This window comes from Gouania willdenowi, chromosome 17 (genome assembly GCF_900634775.1).
Source record: "Gouania willdenowi chromosome 17, fGouWil2.1, whole genome shotgun sequence".
NCBI lineage: Eukaryota > Metazoa > Chordata > Actinopteri > Blenniiformes > Gobiesocidae > Gouania > Gouania willdenowi.
The window spans coordinates 12030912-12051147 of NC_041060.1; the positions used below are offsets into that span (position 1 = coordinate 12030912).

The 20236-nt window shown below is 39.0% G+C and overlaps 1 protein-coding gene across 2 annotated transcripts; it reads left to right on the forward strand.

Annotated features, from left to right (window-relative positions):
* Positions 1 to 412: 412 nt before the first annotated feature.
* Positions 413 to 19031, forward strand: col6a2 (collagen, type VI, alpha 2). Of its 2 annotated transcripts, XM_028472495.1 has the most exons (32): positions 416 to 627; positions 5324 to 5406; positions 5540 to 5640; positions 5783 to 5926; positions 7278 to 7643; positions 7729 to 7749; positions 8857 to 8922; positions 9008 to 9106; positions 9206 to 9232; positions 9369 to 9395; positions 9478 to 9522; positions 9616 to 9669; positions 9753 to 9815; positions 9901 to 9963; positions 10064 to 10117; positions 10201 to 10236; positions 10318 to 10380; positions 10474 to 10536; positions 10655 to 10717; positions 10793 to 10855; positions 10934 to 10984; positions 11065 to 11163; positions 11251 to 11313; positions 11446 to 11481; positions 11562 to 11607; positions 11703 to 11855; positions 11929 to 12023; positions 12687 to 12868; positions 12935 to 13113; positions 13208 to 13246; positions 16607 to 16938; positions 18223 to 19031. In XM_028472495.1, the coding sequence occupies exons 2-32, from the start codon at positions 5331 to 5333 to the stop codon at positions 18490 to 18492; spliced, it is 3039 nt and encodes a 1012-aa protein (XP_028328296.1). In that variant the 5' UTR covers positions 416 to 627; positions 5324 to 5330; the 3' UTR covers positions 18493 to 19031. The 2 variants fall into 2 exon arrangements, with proteins under 2 accessions (XP_028328297.1, XP_028328296.1); XM_028472496.1 differs by lacking the exons at positions 16607 to 16938; positions 18223 to 19031 and adding an exon at positions 15276 to 16597 and having other exon boundaries at positions 413 to 627.
* Positions 19032 to 20236: the final 1205 nt, after the last annotated feature.

Consider the following 20236-nt stretch of genomic DNA (forward strand, 5'->3'; position numbering starts at 1 on the left):
CACATAAATAACCACAGGTGAAATGTTCAAAATGTTTCCCTGCATGCTATAGAGTGGATGAATTCTCCTGCAGGTCTAAGGGTTGACACATGTCTGCCCTTCGTCATGTCTGGTTTCGCTCAGGACTTCCACATGTAGGAGATTTCCTGCATGCCTGGCATCAGTGGGGGCCCTCAGAGGGTCTCCCCTTGTGTTCTGCTGAGGGCCACATCCTGACCATCATCACATTTACTGCTCATTGCGATCCATACACACAGTTTTCAGCTGCTTCCTCTGCATGAGAACATCAGCACCCCTCCACCACTCACCCACATTCTGCAGAGCCACGTGCACGCGCGTACACGCGTGCTGCAGCGGGGTGAGGGCAGGGCGCCCCCTCGCGCTAACAGGGCGCACTGTGCGCTGTGAGACGAAGGAGGAGGAGGAGGAGCGCTCCATGTCTGAGGCTGGGCCGGAGGACAAGGAGGGCGAACGGACGGACCTTCTGCGGGGAAAGGATTCGCGCATCCAGGGCTTTATTTCCCTCTCTCTCCCCTTTTGTTCTTTAGTTTTCTTCCTGTGGAAATGAGGAGATAATCCACAGAGGACCATCTGCTGAGAGAGTTTTGAAGTTGGAAAAGAGTCCGGGTAAGCTGCGCTTTTTACGCACAATTTTTTTTTTTTTTGTGCGTGCAAAGCTCCATTTGCGTGTGTGTTGCTTTCACCTGTTCAGATCTGTTCTTTCTTTGTTATTTTTATATCCTACTTCAAAACTGCTCTGTTCTTCAAAAATTGCGTTCTTAATGTTTGCAATTGTTTAACAATTTTTATTCTTTGAGTTTAGAAATCTTAAATCAACTCAAACATGTTGTGATTGTTATCCCTCACTCTTGTTTACTGGCTTAATGCTAACATCCTTAAAGTGCTTATTTTATCACTGTTGGAAAAGTTTGATGAGAATCTGCATCTGCACCAGAATCTGATGTGATGAGCTGCTGTCTGTCCGCTAGAGGGCGCTTTAGTAAAACATGCTACTCATAATATGTTCAAAGTAGGGCTGGACGATATGGTCCAAAACGTATATTTTGATATATTTTCTCAAAATGGCGATATGCAATATAAATCTTGATCATTTTAATTCAAATGAAGTCTTACAAGAAAGACAATTCAGGGTCAAAATTGCTAATACAAAATGCCGCACAAGCATATTTATTAACAAACTGCTGCACAATATGTGCCACTTTAGGCTTTTTCTCCTCTAGGGGACAGCACGTGTGAGTGAGTTCGGTAGTGTGGCCTGTTTAGGTGAAGGTCTGGGTTAAGACGCACTCAGTAATCCATCTAACTGTGGTTTTTCATGCCGTTCTGAGAAGTAGAGAAAGCAGTGAATCCTAAAAAGATTTTAAATGTATATATATATATATATATTGTGATTTTCTATATCTCCAAAATAGAAAACTTGATATATCTTCAATCTCGATATATCTCCCAGCGCTTTTTTAAAAATTAACTCAGGAGAAAAGGTTATTTGGTGTAAATGATGATGATTTCTTAATGTATTTAGCTGTGTACGTTGCTTTAGTCAAGGATGTTTTTGCCTATTTTAAATAAGTTTTAGAACCACTATTTGATCTGACCTCTAGGGACAGCTTTAAGTCTGAATGACTAAACTCTAATCTCCAAAAATAAGACGCTTGGTTATGCTTTCATGCAGATAGTCTGCTCAAAAGTCAATGAGATAAGTACCATCATTTAAATAAATTAAAAAAAAGTAATTTATATGGCATAGATCAAAACCAAGCTTCAGTGGTACTTACACTGCTATGGAATTTGTATTTAGGTGCCATAAAACTGTTTTGTAAAAGCAGGTTCTTAGTGATCTGTATAAATCTAAACAACACTTTGTATAAACAATGATACATTATTTTATTTTTTTTTGCTTGATCAGTGTTGTGAGCCATAACTGATGATCTCTGCAGCTATAACTGTTGAAAAACGAACGCAGAGTTTTCCATTCTGTGGAAAGTGCAGAAAAAAGGTCTGAGTCATGCCTTACTGACTCAGAGCTGACTGACTGATCACTCTAATAGTTTTACTGTATTTTTAGTCCACACTAGAATAAATATTTTTTCTTATTAAACATGCACATTTATCTGCTTGTTTGTGTGTTACACCATTCTCTTTCTTTTAAAGCTGCTCCCTAACATTTTACTCTACCTCTATTTCATCCAAAACTGGTTTTCCTCCACTAATGATGCTAGTTTGCCTCTAAAAACTCCAAAACAATGACAGATGCTGAGTTTGTGGCTTTCCACGGAAACACCAGAATACCGCCAAAATGTAATGTCTCACAGAGTGACGTCATATAATGGGGAGCACCATAGACAAACCAGATAAATATGTCATCAAGCGAATCAGTGGCTTCCTTATTTGGCAAAGAAACACATGAAATCGCATCAAGAATGAAAACTTCTCAATTAAAAAGCACTCAGAGAGCGCAGATCCCCACCATGCAATAGCAGTCCCACTTATTGCATTGTCACCTAAATGTTAGAAAGATATTGAGAATCCATTGACACACTTCCAATGTGGCATCATCCCAGCTGTCCAATAGTGTTTATTAAAGGTCCCATATCATGCTATTTTTCACCCATCTCCATTTGTTCTAAGAACCCCAAAAACATAGTATTTGAGGTTTATTTTTCCCAAACTTGCCTGTTTTCCAGAGTTTTAGCCTCTGAAAAGTCCCTTTCTGAGCAACTCTGCACAAACAGGCTGATTTGTGGCCTACTTATGCATATTCATGAGTGGGCGTGTCTATAGACGGGACACTGACTTCCTCCTCCCCGCACGGTGACGTGGGGACAGAGGACGGCCCACCCCCCTCCCACCCACTCCGTAGCTGAGCTTATGCTGCTTTATAAACACGAGACAGAGCGTGGGGGCGGGGCGTTCACCGGTACATACATAGACTGTAGAAAATACATACATGGCACTGTGCGAAGGACACTGAAATGCTCACTTTCGTGGGCGTGTCTGTTTACATGTCACGGCAGAGAGCTTCCTGGAGGCGCGGCTTCTCCAGCTCAGTGCTGCGTCAAATTCGTCATCAAAGTGGGAACGCGTCATCAAATTGGAGTGAAGTGTTTGGGCTCACCCTGCAGTAAGAAAGGAGCAAATCACCCTCTAACTAACGACTGAGGGAAGCAATGAAAAAAACACTTTGGGCATGTGTCTGAAGCCCAAATAGTATTTTTATCATGTTTAAAGCACAGAAAATTTGATTTAGCGTAACATGGGCCCTTTAAAGAAACCCTATAGCTCCAATGTAGTCACCCCATTTCTCTTAAAATAGCGATAAAATGTGCTATCCCAATCCGACCCAAATGAAACTTGGGCAGGTGATAAGACGACCCAACTCTACATTTCATCAACATCGGTCAATTACAAACCAAGATATTAATTTTAGACCGTCTGATGACAATTAGAGATTTCTTGATTTTAAAAAGTGAACCAGATACAGAATAGTGATCTGGAAACCCTCCTAAATTGAATCACCTGTTCCATATCTCATTGTCGGATGTTTCCTGAAAATTTCTTTTCATTCGTCCATTAGTTTTCGAGTTACACTGTTCAAGACAAATAGATCAATAAACTAAACACCACCCTACCATCTTTGCTTTTTCTATGGGATTCCCAATCCCACAATGCAGTGCACGAGACTTTTAAAAACTCACGTCATATGACCATTAGTCAACAAACCCAGTGTTTGTTATGGAGACATAAAACAATCTTTCGAGCGACAATTTCACCCTTTGATATTCGTTTGTGATTAAATTCTCCCGTTTTTCAGAAGAAATACCTTCAATTAATTGCCAGGAATCACTTGTACTAGAGATTATTAATCTCAATGTGGTTCTCCTGACTATATAAAAGCTAATGAAATGAGATTCATGAGACCCACACTATGTCTTTATCTGTGTGATAAAAATGTTTGCGATTGTCAACAGCAGCTTTCATTTTATGTGTAGAAAAGTTACAGTGCCACCTCCAGGCTGAGAAAAGGTACTGCAATATTTAGGTGTCTGTTGATTTTCGATGTAATTTTTAGAAATGAGACACAACAAGATTTATAACAAAGAAAAAAACCGTAGCCTACTACAACATTTATTATCCTATTTTCATTTTCTGTAACAATGTATATTCATTTGAGTCTTTTTGTGTATTTTTGTTGTACATTTTAATATAGATTTTTTTTTTTTTTAAGACATTTTGCCGCTGAAGCTACGTCTTTTATGTAACATATGCTGACAGTTTTGGTACCAGATGAGCTGAAAATATAGAGAAAAGTTTCAACTACACTTGTTTTGAAAAAGAGAGAATTTGAATAAATTAATTTTTGTTAATTGTACAAGTTTCACAGCCTTTGATATGACCTATGTTAAAACGTGAAAGATATTAAATCTATAAATACGTTCAACACTTTACATTCTTTATAATATCTTTATTTATTCTGGAGTGCTATATAATCTGTTACTGTGCTGCTTTTCATCTGGAAAAACTTTAAAGTGTTCATACCTGGAAAAAATAACTACTGGTTTTCATGCCATCATGGAAACAATAACACTTCATTGTTTCTTGTAAAATTTGACATTGTGTAACGTCTCACTGATTAGCCTCATATAGAATTGGTTAAAATAACCATGTTAGAATAAAGCCCGAAAAGTAATTTAGCTTGTAAAAATATACTATAAAGTGGAAGGAGGGAAATGGTTGAACTTATAGTTTTATATCCCAAATCCTTTCCATCGATTTTTGTTATTCGCTCCATTTGTTCGAAATAACTGTCCTTCATATAAGGGGCTGATTACTGCAAACTCCACACTTTTTAGTTAAAGGAATTAATCCAGACAGGAAACCTAAGATCACAATACCATGTTGAATGTGACTTTGTAAATAACTGCAGGTAGAAACTCAGGATTTGTTAATCCAGCTTTGTGTTACAGGCCTAAAGGCAGAAGCAGAATGTGGGCGGATGCAGCTGTTTAACAGCACTATGATGCTCTAACTTAACTTCAAACCAAATTTGACTAAGTTTGTGTTCATACAAAGGGACCTAAAGTGCTTTTGATTTTACTAATCTATGTTTAAACATTACGACTATTAACATCATATTGCATAAAGTTATTAATTCAAACATAACTGCTGGTTGTGTCTATTGACTTTGTTGAATATTTGTTTCTTTTTTTTATTTTTTTGTAGAATTCAAAAGTTTTTTTTTTGGTAAAGGAACTAACTGAGTGTTGACTGTGTGTTACTTGTGTCTATCTATCTTGATATTCAGGAGAAACATGTTGAGTTTAGATGTCCTCGTCCTTTGTCTTCTTCTTGGAGCTTTGTGTCATGGCCAAAAAACAGAATGCTTCGGTAAGTACCAACAAACTGCACCCACGCCAAACAAGTTTGTTGTTCATTACAATGTTGGATCGTTTGTTTTGTCATCAAAAAGCTTCTAAAAAGCTTCTGTTTTGGGTGTGTGTCGGTGTGTGTTCCCTTCCAGAACAAAAGGAGTGCCCCATAGATCTGTACTTCACCATAGACACATCTGAGACCATCGCCCTGCAAGAGTCGCCTCCTGGAGCGCTTGTGAACAGCATCAAGGTTCACTGATTATTTACACTTTTCTTCTTAAAATGTTGCAGTATAAATGAGAGTGTATTCATGCTTAAATGCTCAATGTCAGCAGCCAATGTGACTCTTTAAGCAATGTTTTTTTTAACGTGTGAATATCTTCCGGTTTTAGGATTTTACTGAGCAGTTTGTGCAGAGCTTGAAAGATGAAGAACTCAGAGGCATGGTTCGTATTCACTGGAACATTGGTGGACTGCACTTCTCCCAGAAACAAGAAGTGTTCAGCCGCATGGCCTCCAAGAGCGAATTCATCACTGTGAGTCGCACACACTTACCTATACACACAAACTCACACATGCAAAAAGGCATTTTTAATTGTGTGAAGCCCATTCTAACAATTATTTTTTATTTTTTTTAGCCTCTTTTTTGTGATTATTGTAGGAACAGAAGCGTATTTGCTCAAATGTTGTGCATTTTAAGTCTTTTTTTTTTTTTCAAATAAAAATGCAAGTTTGGGTAAAAATGTATTTTATTTTTGTATTATGATCATCTTTCAGAAAGATCAGTAGAGGCTAGTCCAAGCTTTTATTTTTTATTTTAAAAGAGCGTCAAACATCTGCAGCTGGAGTCTTTACCAGAGCAAATATTTCAGATTCACATTACTCCAGTTTTAAAATCTTTACACTGGCTCAGAATAGACTTTAAAGTTCTGCTGCTGGTTATAAATGTGTGAATGGGTTTGGTCCAGAATACATCAGTGAGATGTTAGTCAGGTATGAACCCAGCAGGTCTCTCAGATCTATGGACATAGGTCAGATAGTGGAGCCCAGAGTTCACAGTAAACATGGTGACGCTGCGTTTAGTTGTTATGCTACAAAGAAGTGGAACAAACTGCCAGCAGAGCTGAAGTCAGCATCCAATGTGAACATTTTTAAATCAAAGTTAAAGGCTTTTCTTTTCTCAACTGCTTATGACTGAGGGAGATTTTTAATCATTTTATTGTTGATTTAATCTTTTTATCAATAATTTCAAACTCTAATGTTTTGCCTATTATTCTATTTACCTATATTAAAATAAATAAAAGTCCCTTTCTCTATTGCTATTACAGCAATTATGCATATCTTTCATATCTCTTTCATGCTAAAAATTTGTATGGGACCTTATAAATAAAATCCCTACATGTCTATGACTTTTGGTTAACTTACATTTTTTTTCACAAAATATTACAGTATTATTTATAGATATAACAACAACACCAACAACAAGTAGAGACATTTACATCAGTTTTTCTCAAATGGGGGTACGCATTGGCATTACGGGGGTACTTGAGAGAGAAAAAGTGGAAAATTAACTAATGAATCATTAAAAATATGATTTTGTAATTTTTATTTCTATTTAAAAATGATAATCATAATAGTGATGATGTAAATAATCTTGATTAGAACATAAACTGAAAATACAAGGGACAGTCTTGGTCTCACACTAGGTGGGATATGACTGATAAAAACTATAGAGATGAATCAATTTATGAGACACTCATTCTACTTATTTACAATGGGATTCTTTCAATGTAAAAAAGTAAAATGTTTTAGACGGACAAACAGGTACTTAAGCTATAAAAGACTGAGAACCACTGATTTACATCACATTCATATCTGTCTCTCCAGGGACTCAGGGGGATCCAGTATCTGGGCAAGGGCACATACATCGATTGTGCTCTCAGAGCCATGACAAAAGAGATGCTGAGTTCGCCCTCCTACCAGTCGTCCCTCAAATTCGCCGTAATCATAACCGATGGCCATGTGACTGGAAGCCCCTGTGGGGGAATCAAAGTCGCAGCCGAAGAGGCTCGCGACAAAGGCATCCAGATGTTTGTCGTGGCTTCTTCGCAGAATATCGAAGAGACCGGGCTGAGGGAGATTGCCAACTCACCGGTGACGGTTTTCAGGAGAGAGTTCAAGGCAGTGAACCTGCAACAGGGTAGACTGCCTGTGATTGACACTCCCACCATCGATCGTATCATTGCAACAATGGTAATGCATGAACCTGTGCACAGTGCAACACAAACTGTCTAAATACTTGCACACTTACACTTACTTTGTTCCTTTTGTCTTACAGAAACATATGGCTTATGCAGAGGTAATCCCAATCCACAGTATGAAATGACAAAAGTTCAGTTCCCAGTTTTACACTAGTGTTGTCGTGCTCGAGACAGGTCTTGGTCTTGTTACGGCAAATTTGCGGTTGACCTCATTTGGAGGCATGATTTATTGCTCTGGTTGAATGATGGAGTCCAGGCGAGGCATTGATGATTTTATAAAAAAGGTTTATTATAAAACTAAATAAAAAAGAGTACAAAGATGGACAAAATTAGTGACCGACCGGGCGGACGTCCGATGATCGAGTGGCCCACAATTCTAACTCATCACGTATATTCCCCCTCAGTCCCCCTCCCTCCTCCCCCAGGAGATAAAGAGGACAGAGGAGGTGAAAGAAGAGGGTGAAAAGAGACAATTTCTTCTTTAGGTCAAAACAACCAGTTCTCTGGTATCTCCTGATTGTCGTGAGTGTTGGAGGTGTGTGCGTGTATGGTGTTTGTGTGTATGAATGGATGTGTATTGGGTGTTTAAGTGTGACTATGTGAGTGTGTGTAGGCATGTGAGTGTGTGATGCCACTGTGTCTGAGGGATAAGATGTGTTTTGGGAAGCTGACCTCGAGAAGAGAGCAGAAAACATGAGACAGCAGAAATGAAAAGTCTCAACTTAAAGCCTTAAAAAGAATAAGGTCTATGAGTAAATATGTTAATAAACATAACTAACAATTTTTGCCCTGACAGTCTCAAGACCGGTCTTGAGACCAGACTTTAAAGGTCTTGGTCTTGTCTCAGACCTGAAAGCATCTTTATTTGGTTTTGTCTCGGTCTCCGGATTTTTTGTCAAGACCGGTCAAGACCACCACTGATTTCTGTAATTCTTCAACTTTACTAATGTGATAATGAGAGGAATAACTTGGTAAAACAATAAATATAAATATAATTTGTCTGTCAAATGTATTTTAAAGAAACTAAAACTAAAGAGAGAATGTTCTTTAACTGTTCAAACTTGTCATGGTTTTTTAAATGGATTTTAATGGCCTCGGTCTTGACTCGGTCTCGACTCCCAAAAGTCTTGGTCTGGTCTTGGTCTCGGATATTGCGGTTTTGAGCACAACACTACTTTACACTGGTGTTTTGTGTTTATGCCTAGTGTTACAAAGTGTCCTGCCTGGAAACTCCTGGACCTGATGGTCCTAAAGGCCACAGAGGACAAAAAGTGAGTTTTACACCAACATAACAGGGTTTTTGCACACATAACATTCCCTGTGATCGAGTAATTCACCATTAATCTTTGACTTCAGGGAGCTAAAGGAGACAATGGTGACCCAGGGCCAAAAGGAGAAAGAGGTCGTCCAGGAGATCCTGGTATTGAGGGTCCCATTGGTCAGCCTGGTATCAAAGTAAGATCCACGCTGTCAGCTACCATCATTGCAGCAAAAGGTGTTTCATGGCTGTTTCTGAGTATTCACTTATGCTTATGTATTTTCTCTTCTTCAAAGGGTGAATCTGGTCTAAAAGGGGAAAAGGTGAGGATCAATACCTACTGTTTTGTTTGGAGTGCTTTACACAATTCTGGACAATAGCAGTGAGCTTGTGTAGAAATCAAATATGCCAATCATTTCTTAATCAGGAGCTGATTGCTTGTGGTTTTTCTGTTCACAGGGAGAGTTTGGCACTCAGGGGAAAAAGGTAAGAACGTTTTTTTCAGTTGTTTAATGTTGAGCTATATTTATTGCTATTTACAATTTTCTAATAATTCAATAATCAATAGGGTGTTGCTGGCATCCCAGGACGCAATGGAACCGATGGTCAGAAGGTAGGCTCATAAAAAAACTGCTATTATCAAATACTTTAGAAAACTAAACAGATTCTAATTTTAAGTTGTTTTCTTTATTTTTCACTGTTTTAGGGTAAAATCGGGCGGATCGGTGCTCCAGGCTGTAAAGGAGACCCAGGCGACAGAGTATGACCGGAAATACAATTATAACAGAAACTGGTTACATTAGGTTTCATGTTAAGATATGGTTGGGGACTGATTGCCTTTAGGGTCCTGATGGTCATCCCGGAGACGTTGGTGAGCGCGGTCCTTCAGGATCTGATGGAGAGAAGGTGCATATCCATGTTCTTGCAAATTACTGCAATCACTCTCCTCAGAAATAAGACAGGTGGTTTAACAGAACGTTGATGTTTTTAGGGAGATCCTGGACGCCCTGGAAGAGTTGGCCCCCTTGGCACTCCTGGAGATCCAGGACCAAAAGTAAGCAAAACATCTAGAGCTGCTTTGTTTTAATGAATATATTGTACATCCCTTGTCCAGTTTGGAAGTACAAGTCTCATGTTTGATATTTCCTCCATAGGGAGAGAGGGGAAGCCCTGGATCACCTGGTCTACCGGGACAGAAAGGAACCCCAGTAAGATGCCTTACCTCAGAAAATCACCCTCAGTGATAAAAATGCACATGCACCTTTTCTCATCTGTGTGCCTTTTTTCTTAGGGAACTCCTGGACTTCCAGGAGTCAGAGGCGAACCAGTAGGAAAACCTGAGTTACATCTTCTTTAAGGTGCTATTTCTATGTTGTCTGAGAGTTTCTTATGGTTTTTGGTATTCTAGGGGAGAACAGGAGAGTATGGCCCTAAGGGCGCAGAAGGACCATCTGGTACTAAAGGAGAAAAGGTATGAATAATTGTGTAGATTGTAGTTAGAATGATGTGGGCTTTTTTTGTTGCTCACCTTGAGGTGCAAATGACTCTTCTTGTTGTGTTCCAGGGTGAAATGGGGCAAGAGGGCTTGAGAGGACATTCAGGAGAAACAGGAGGCAAAGGTGCTAAGGTTAGAAGAATTGTTGCACCACACAAATTGAAAACAATAATTATTCCATCAAACTTGTTCTCTTGAACTCCTTGTTCACTTCCTTTTCTGTTGCAACCTGTGATAACTTTGTCCACAGGGAGACAACGGCTTGCCAGGGCCAAGAGGACCACCAGGACTATCAGGAGAGCCTGGAAGAAATGTGAGTTTATTGTCAGTTTCAGGTTATAAAAGATTTCTCGATTTGCAGTTTCCTTTAAAAACCTTTTGTTTTTAGGGTACTGGAGGTGATCCGGGTGATGCTGGACCAAGAGGAGAATCTGGACCGCCAGGACCAAATGTTAGTTTCTATATTAATGTTTCTGTGGCTGCATCTTTAGCTGCTGTTTGTCTTTATTAAATCTTCATTTGTGATTAGGGCGACACTGGTAGACCTGGCTTCAACTATCCTGGACCAAGAGGATCATCGGTACTATACTCATCATATTACTCTGATCAGTTTTTCACTTGCACAGCACACACTCACAAATGTATCCTGCTGCTCTACAGGGTGAGAGAGGAGATAAGGGTAACCGTGGCCCTCGTGGCAGCAGAGGAGACTGTGGTCAAAAAGGAGAACCTGGAGTCAAAGGAACTCCAGGACAAGGAGTATGGACCTTTGGGTTATTGCTGAGGTTTTGTATTTGAAATATAATAAAGAAATATGTTAAGTCATGTTTTCATTAATGCCACTAGGGAGATCCAGGACCTGGAGGTGAACCTGGACTCAGAGGACCAAGAGGCGAGTCTGGACGTGATGTAAGTAGAGACGAACTGACACACATGGTTTGAACCTGTGTTCATTACTTCCATAAAGTACTAACCCTAACCCTTATTCTAAAGAGCTAAACAATGCCAAAAACTTGCTTTATTATGTTATTTGCTGCACAGGGAGACCCTGGCCCAGAAGGAGATCCTGGTCTCACTGTAAGTACATTATTTCTCATCTCAACTGTTGTCTACATTAGTACATTATTAGATGGTCATTATTTGTTTTCAACCTGCAGGAATGTGATGTCATGAACTACATCAGGGAGACATGTGGCTGCTGTGGTGAGCTCAGCAACTCATCAACATATAAGAACTGCCAATGGGACAATCTCATCATCACATACTGTTTGTTTGTTTGTTTGTTTTTTAATCTCCAGACTGCGAGAAACGCTGCGGCGCCCTGGACATTGTGTTTGTGATTGACAGCTCAGAGTCTGTTGGTCTCACGAATTTCACGCTGGAAAAGAACTTTGTCATCAACACCATCAATAGACTGGGATCGTTTGCCAAAGACCCTCAATCTGAGACAGGTACACACACAGTCAGAAACATGATGTGAGATAATGGCTTAACGTATACTTTGAATGTCGATTGTGTTCTCAGGTACGAGAGTGGGAGTCGTTCAGTACAGTCACAACGGGACGTTCCAGGCCATCCGACTCAATGACTCCAAGATTGACTCACTATCTGCCTTTAAGGTCTTTTTGTCTTATTTTTGTTTCTCCATTAGCTTTGGCGAGAGCCATTGCTACTCTCCCTGGAGTCCGCACCCAATACAATTGTCTTGTTAGTGCCATATACAATTACATATAACACATTACACAACAAATGTAAATTGTACTGTAAATGTATATATTATACATTTACAGTTATTTATCAATATACATACACATTTATAGATCACAACTAGTCAAACTTATCCTAATTATTTGTATTCAGTAGCTTTGATTGTAATCATTAGGCACCTAGAGCTGTTTTGTTCAAACATTGTCTTTCAATGGGTTTTTTTTTACATTAATATGTTATTTTCTTAAATAATTTGTCCTGAAAGAGCATTCCATGTCACCATTGCCCTGTACATCACAGTACTTTTCATTTTATTTGTCTTTGCTTTACATAGAGTAAATCTACCTTCCGTACCATGCCTTGTTTTATTATTTTATTATTTTCATACAGGGACGTATTTCACACAAAAGTTCATCTTAGACTGTATCACAGATGGTTTCTTTGTTCCATTTTCCTTTGAGCCTTTATTTAACAATATCAGACCTAATATTTACTTAGTTTACTCACAACGTATCACCCAGCATTGCACGAAATTTGAAGGCCATCGCTCACCTCCTGCTTTCTCCATGTTTCAGGACGCTGTGAAGCAGTTGGATTGGATCGCAGGAGGAACATTCACTCCATCCGCTCTTAAATATGCCTACGACCATCTGATTAGAGACAGCCGCAGGGAAAAGGCCACCGTCACCGTGGTTGTTATCACCGACGGACGCTTCGATCCAAGAGATGATGACAAGCTGCTCACCTACCTCTGCAGGTACGGGTTAGATTTAACAGTTTAAAGAGAGAAAAATTTTTTACCAATGATTTTGCTTGTGTACAGCGATCCCACTGTGGACGTGAGCGCCATCGGTATCGGAGACATGTTTGCACAGATCGAGGAAAACGAGAGCCTGAAGAGTATTGCCTGTCAGAGGAGTGGTCGGGTGATGGGCATGAGACGCTTTGCAGACCTCGTGGCAGAAGAGTTCATTGACAAGATTGAGAATGTCCTCTGCCCAGGTAAAAACACACACCTATGGGAAAAAAGCACACGTTGCATGTTAGTTTAGGTTTGTATTTTGTATCTGACATTGTTTCTTTATCTGATGTATAGAACCTATCATCGTGTGCCCTGATCTTCCCTGTAAATCAGGTAAGACTAAGACTTTTTTAACAACACACATCTAGTCACAGTATTCTGCGAGTTCTGTAGGTTTTCTGTTCATATCTCTACAACCAGTGTTTATTTTATTGACATTTTTTTAAATGTGAAAAAGAAATATATCAAAATACATTTATATTTTCATTGAAAGAAAACTGTAATTTCGTCACATGGGATGAAATCCAATCAGAACTTGTGTTTTTACATTAAACATTAATATAATCTCATATCAGGTTGATGAAGGGTAATTGAATCTTTGAAAAAAAAAATGCATACATTTCTATGCTTTATATTTTAGATGACTCTATCTGCAACAGATTTAGTTGACTAAAATCTTAATGTAATTTAAGTGACTAAAACTAGACAATAACTAAAAAAGTCCTGATGACTAGAGTTGGATTTTAGTCAAAAGACGATGGCTAAATTTAAATTTGTTGTCAAAATTGTCACTGTTTACAGCTCCTATATTTGTTGTGATTGAGTCACATAGTGATCAAGTCAAAAGATCAAGTAACCCTTTGTTCCCTGAATTCTGTTTGCTGGCCTAACTTTTGCAGGATAGGAAGATCTTTGCAACTCAGACAAACACAGCTTCAATGCAATGTGATGCAATTTATTCACAAATATGTGGACTGCAGGGTATATTTGAACTGTGGAGTTACTAAACATGCTGCTCCCATTTTATAATAACTGCTTGCCCATCTATGTGTTATGCCTCTATGAACTATTTAAGTGTACCACTATAATTTGAATGATTTACAGTTCTTTAAACACAGTGTGAATTCGTTCTTGTAGTTTGTTTTGTTACTTTTTATAAAACGTGGAATTATTTTGAGTGTGTGGGACACGTTTGTTGTTAATGTGTCATTTATTAACTTTTTTCATTTGAGGTAATGCAACACACACTGTCCTGCTGCAACAACAACAACAAAAAAAACTGCTTTTTCACAGGACAAACACTTGGACTCTGATAAACAAACCATTTTTTAGTATTTTAAGAAAAATTCCTGTTCATATAAAAATATGATGTTTCAATAATTCTTTTTTAACATTTTGTTAATTGGTTTTGTCAGAAGACATTGAATGAAGTGAATCATTGCTATAATTACATCAGATTCACAGAATAAACAGATTCAAAACATAAAGTCGCTTTTTGAAGATGTAGATCACTTCATTATTTTTGGTTTGATAAACTTAATGGAGTTGTGTAAATGAGAGCTAACACCGGGGGCGCTGAAGTCCAGCCCTGGAGAGCACCTGTCCTGCATGTTTTAGATATATCCCTGCACCAACACACTTGCATCTAATGAGTGTCATCATGCAGCTCGACCGACATCCTGATAATGAACTTCCCTTTACAACACATGTCAAACTCAAGCCCCAGGGGCCAAATCCGGCCCTTCAGAGCATCTGATTCAGCCCGCTGGAGAAAGTGAAAATGACAGTGAAAACATGAATCATTGTGTGAATTACCAAATAATTAAATTGTAAATTAAAAGTAGATTTTTTTTCCCCCAAAATCACAGGGCATTTAAGTATCTGTCACTTATTGCTTAGATATTGTTGATGCCTTTCAAACTTTGTCTAATTTTTAACTGGAAGTGTAAACTTTGGCACAATAATGTTGAAATTGTTCATTTTCCCACCTCAAATCTGCCCCCCACTTGTGATCGAACTGGTGAACTATTTGGCCCCTGAACTAAAATGAGTTTGACACCCCTACTTTACAAACTGTGCTGTTGGGCTATGGTAGCATCTAAAACATGCAGGACAGCTCACCAGGAATGAACTTTGTGATGTTTGTAGTGCAATAAAGGAAAAAAAAAGCCAGATTTCCTCATCCGACAAACAGCTGAGGAACCAATTGTTATACTGGGATTACTGGATTTAAAACAGCTGCACTGCAGAGCAAAGCATTCATCCATGACAGTGATCCAAAGCTTGCGCAAACTCTTGTAATCTGGTTATACAATTTTTTGTGGGACCCCGCCCACAATGTTGTTCCACCCACTTGTTGCAGGAGGGGGCAGCACTGTAGGGCAAGCCCCGCCCCTCTGGAAGCCACTAGCCGAGGAAGGCAGCCCCCCAGCTGTCCCCACCTCTTTGGGGGCTGTGGCAAATCTGCTGAGTGGCCTGAGCGAGCATCAGTATGGGGTTGGCGTGGCAACCATGGCGTACACAGCCCAGAGAGCCAAACTCGCCCAGGGATCCAACAGACAACAGTGGACCCAACTGTTCATCGACTCCTTCAAATATGTCTATGGAGACATATTGGGAGACCCAGAGAAAGCATTAAATCTTTGCTGAAGCTAATATGCTAACCACGCCCTTCGACAGTGACTAATAAAAAGCTTCATGCTGGACTTTTTATGTTGATAAAAAAAAACTATGAGCATTTGTTTTACCTCCACAAGTGCAATACAGACCTGGGCTGATGCAAGAGAACTGCATGAGATAGCTTTTTTCTGTCATAAGCTAATGTGTGATTACTGTATGTGATGTGAGAATATGGATTCCTGATGCTGCAACTACTTAACTAACATACGTGCACACATAACATGTGTTCATATCAGATTATTTTATTATGTGTATAGTTGTATTACTCTGATGAAAGTCCAACAAATGAGGGCCTTTGTAAGACACAGCTTTCTTTGTGACTCCAAAATTGTGGTGGAACGGCAGCGCTTTGATGAAATTTCCACTGATGATGATGGATCACAAGATCTCTGAGTCACCATTTATGACTTTTTTTTTTTTTTGCTGTTTGCACATTTCTATGGCTACGTTTTTTTTCTCCTTTTGACTTTTTGCCTTATGAGTGACTCATATTGGTCAAAGGATAATATAACATGTTGGAAATACTTACATATCATAGTTTACTGTAATTGAGTCATAAGGTACTGTATGCAGATGTTTTTATAAGTCACCTTTCTTGCTTTATGAAGGAGCTATTGTATGTCATGGCCTTAACCGAGTGCATGTTTTTCTGCATGTAGCTAGGCTTGTAACTGTGGACCTCAGAGAGGTTCATGTGTTCTAGAGTTACGTGTCTGCAGCTTGCTGACATTAATCTTGTACTGTATTCTCTAAACTAGAATGTATTCGTGTTTTCTGCCTGTCTGCAGATAATTAAAACTCTGCAGACATAAATAAAAACAGGGTTTTCTTGATGACATTGAACCTGGGAGTGAGAATATTTGAAAGAACTGAAACAACTTAACTTCATGGAAATACTGCACATTACAGTATATCCTGACTTTGGTTTGGCTTTGAACTAATGTACATCTGTTCTCCAGCTGTTACCCTCTGAACATTTTGTTATTTGTGTGTGTGTGTGTGTGCCTGTTCTAGAACCTGCTGTGGCGAGCTGTGTACAGCGTCCAGTAGATGTGGTCTTTCTGCTGGATGGATCTGAGCGGATGGGACTGGAGAACCACCGCAGAGCCAAAGAGTTCATCGATAACGTGGCTCGCCGCCTAGTCCTGGCCAATGGTCCATCAGATGACAGGAGTGCACGTTTGGCTTTGCTGCAGTACGGCAGTCCCACTGAGCAGAAAGTGGAATTCCCACTAACGCACGATCTTAATGTCATCGCTGACTCGCTGGCAGCTGTCAACTACACGGATTCCTCCTCTGCTCTGGGCAGTGCCATCATCCATGCTGTCAACAATCTGGTGTTCCAGGTACAGACCAAATCAGTCAAAACGTGGCACAAAATACAGATAAAGGGCCCTATTTTGACATGCCAAAGCACAGGGTGCAGACAGATGTGCAGATGTGTAACCTTCTGCCTTTAACCAACATGCACTCCTATTATTTTGCGCCTCCACCATGTTGACAGTGTTCTCAAAATTCCACACTGGAACACAAACTCCCTACAATCTCAAAGCTCAACATTCTTCCACCATTCCTTGTACATGTGCTAAAGCCGAAAAAGAACCAACATACAGTGATAATCACCACCTTCTTAGAAAGAGTTTCTTTTTAATTTGCTAGAAAATGGACTGGCGAAATATAAAAGCTGATCAGCTGTTCCCAGAAAACTGTTGGAATACTTATTTGTTTTTAATCTTATTTGATTGCGTAGGTCTGCCACTTGCACCAATGTTATACTAGCATTACAGCATGATCTGGTTAAGGTACTTCCTACAGTGTCCATCACTCTTGCTTCTTGCTTTTTGCATCAGAATGTGGATCGAAATGTCAGTGTAAAATGTTTTTTTGGTGACCTTTTGAGAATTTTGCATTCTCTTGGCATTGTTATCCATTTCTGATATTTTGGGTTATTCCAACCCAAGGCGTAAAATATCAAGTATCCAAATTAGGGATGCACCAAAATGAGAATTCTTGGCCAAGACGCACATGTGCTCAGTGTGCTTTGATGGCGACGTGTATCATTTCTTGTGCGCGTTGGTTGCATTTTAATCCCATCCAAGTAATGATCTTTATAACGCGGACCAAGAACAGTCGTGATAAAGTCCAGAGGATCTCTGAGAAACGTGCACTGACAGACTCTGAAACCAGATGCTGTCAATGCGCAGCACTGCGTAAGGCTGCGGCGTAGGGGTCCGTGGGCTACACGTAACTATCTAAGTCACACAGAAACATAAAACACACTTTCGTAAAGTTGGCCCATTTCCAGACATTTTTTTTGGTGAGAAAAGTGTTTGTTGGATTAGTGATGCACGCGACCCTAAAAAAGGACAAAGCGGGTCTGAAAATGGATGGATGGATGAATGGATTAGTAATGCTCTGAAATTCCGGCCACTGAAAATTTTCAACCGAAAATCGCCCAGAAGTACATTTTTGGTTTTCGGCTGAAAATATTTGGTGTCAGGAATTTTGTTGCATCACAAATCCAAATGTTTCACAATGTATGTCAATTCAGTCGTTTGTTGGCTGCCTATAATTTAAAAGTCTCTACTAAAATGTTAAATTTTAGTCTGTGTTAACGTCTGTGTTTGCAGGGTAATGGCCGCGGGGCGCGCCGTAACGCAGAGCTCTCCTTTGTCTTCATTACTGATGGCATCACAGCCAGCGAACAGCTGGGTGAAGGTGTGGATGCCATGAAAAGAGCAGGAGGTGTTCCCACTGTGATCGCCATGGGAACCGAAACTGATGAGGAGGTGCTGCACAAGATCACACTCGGGGACACGTCGGCCATCTTTAGGGGCAACGACTACACCACGCTGAACAAAGTTTCGTTCTTTGAACGCTTCATCCGCTGGATATGCTAATGAGGAACTGTAACACACTCCGCCATTAGAGTCCACTGAAGGACTAGCTCATTCAACACACACACACACACACACACACACACATACACACACACACACAGACAATTACACTGTTTGAATCATGGTTGTTTTCTTTATTTGTAATCTACGGTCAGCACTTCAAACCAAAGTATCAAAGCTTCCAAATGAAGAGGTATATGCATACTGTGTAATTTTTTGGAGGTTTTATTGCTTCTTTTTTTTTAATAGATCCTCTGTCACCCCCCTCTCCCTTTCACAATAAAGGTGCTAAAGAACAAACAATAAAGGCAAAGCCTTTGTTTCTGAAAATATATAGCTGTGCTGTTGCTACTTTCCTTTGTTTAGGACACAAAAAGACACACCAGGTGTCTTTTTTTACAGGGCATAAGTTATATACATTTTCATTTCACATAAACACACAAAAGATTCAACATGTGTATTTTTAATTGGGGAAAAAAAAAAACAAATCTGTAAACGTTAACTCTTAAGTCATTAAACTTTTATGTTGTGACCCCCAACTGTGTGTTTTGTGAGGTTTGTAGACGACAGTGACAATGGACTAAATAGTGACTGAGAGGTCACTGTTGTTCACTTCACTGACAATATTATCCACTATTTCCACACATGTATTTACAACAATGATTAAAAGCATTAAAAAACCATGGATAAGTGTTGTTCCCAGTCATAACAAGGCGTGATTGTGGTAATATGTTAAGGTTTCATTTATTCAGAAAACTTTTTTTCAGGAAATTGACTTTGATCTCCTGAATAAATGAAACATATTATTCAAAAAGAAGACAAAAATAACTTGCTGGAATTATTATGTTGGTGCTAGTTCACAGCAAATTTTGATTTCCTGGATGTTTCATATCAATTTACAACGCATACAAGTAGCCAGAAAGCATGATTATGTAATTATTTGAAGAAATCCCTATTTCCATCACTGACATCTAATATTTACCCAAATGCTGTGAAACACACATGGACCATGTAATGTATTTAACAGGAGTCCTTGTTAAGTGAACAATGTCTCCCTCTGCTGGACATGAGCTGTTAAACTATGACACGATATGATCCCAATGGGTTTTTCAACCATGGGGCCGTGACCCCATATGGGGTCGCCCGAAATTTAAATGGGGCCACCTGGAATGTGTAAAAAAAAAAAAAAAAAAAAATTACTGATTAAAATACATTTTAAATGTTTTTGTTTTAATTATTATTCTTTTTCCAAATTAAAACACAACACAAGCTTAGATTGATAGATAGAGATTTTTTTTATTCATCCCGCAGTGAGGAAATGTACTGGCATGTCAGCTCAATGAAAAGTGCAATAAAAAAGACGGCAGAAGGCTACACACAGAACAACACGCAAGACAAAAAAAAAATTAAAAAAAAAACATAAGGAAAATAGTGCAATGAAGATAAACAAGTGAAATAAACAATACAATAAAATAAGCGATATATATTTAAATAGAAATGTAAATAGAAAAATAATCTATGAAGAATAAAGAATACAGATATATACATATTTACAGGTAACAGGTGAGAATAACAGACTCAGTTATATACATACTAATGGGCAGGGCCTTTTTCAAATTTAAAACTAGTTCAAATAAAATGCAGTATAAAAAAGGAAGAAAAAAGATGAAGAAAAGATAAAATAAAAATACAGCATAAAAATATGTGAGCTGGTGCATCTTGTCACTTTGTGCATTAATCCTGG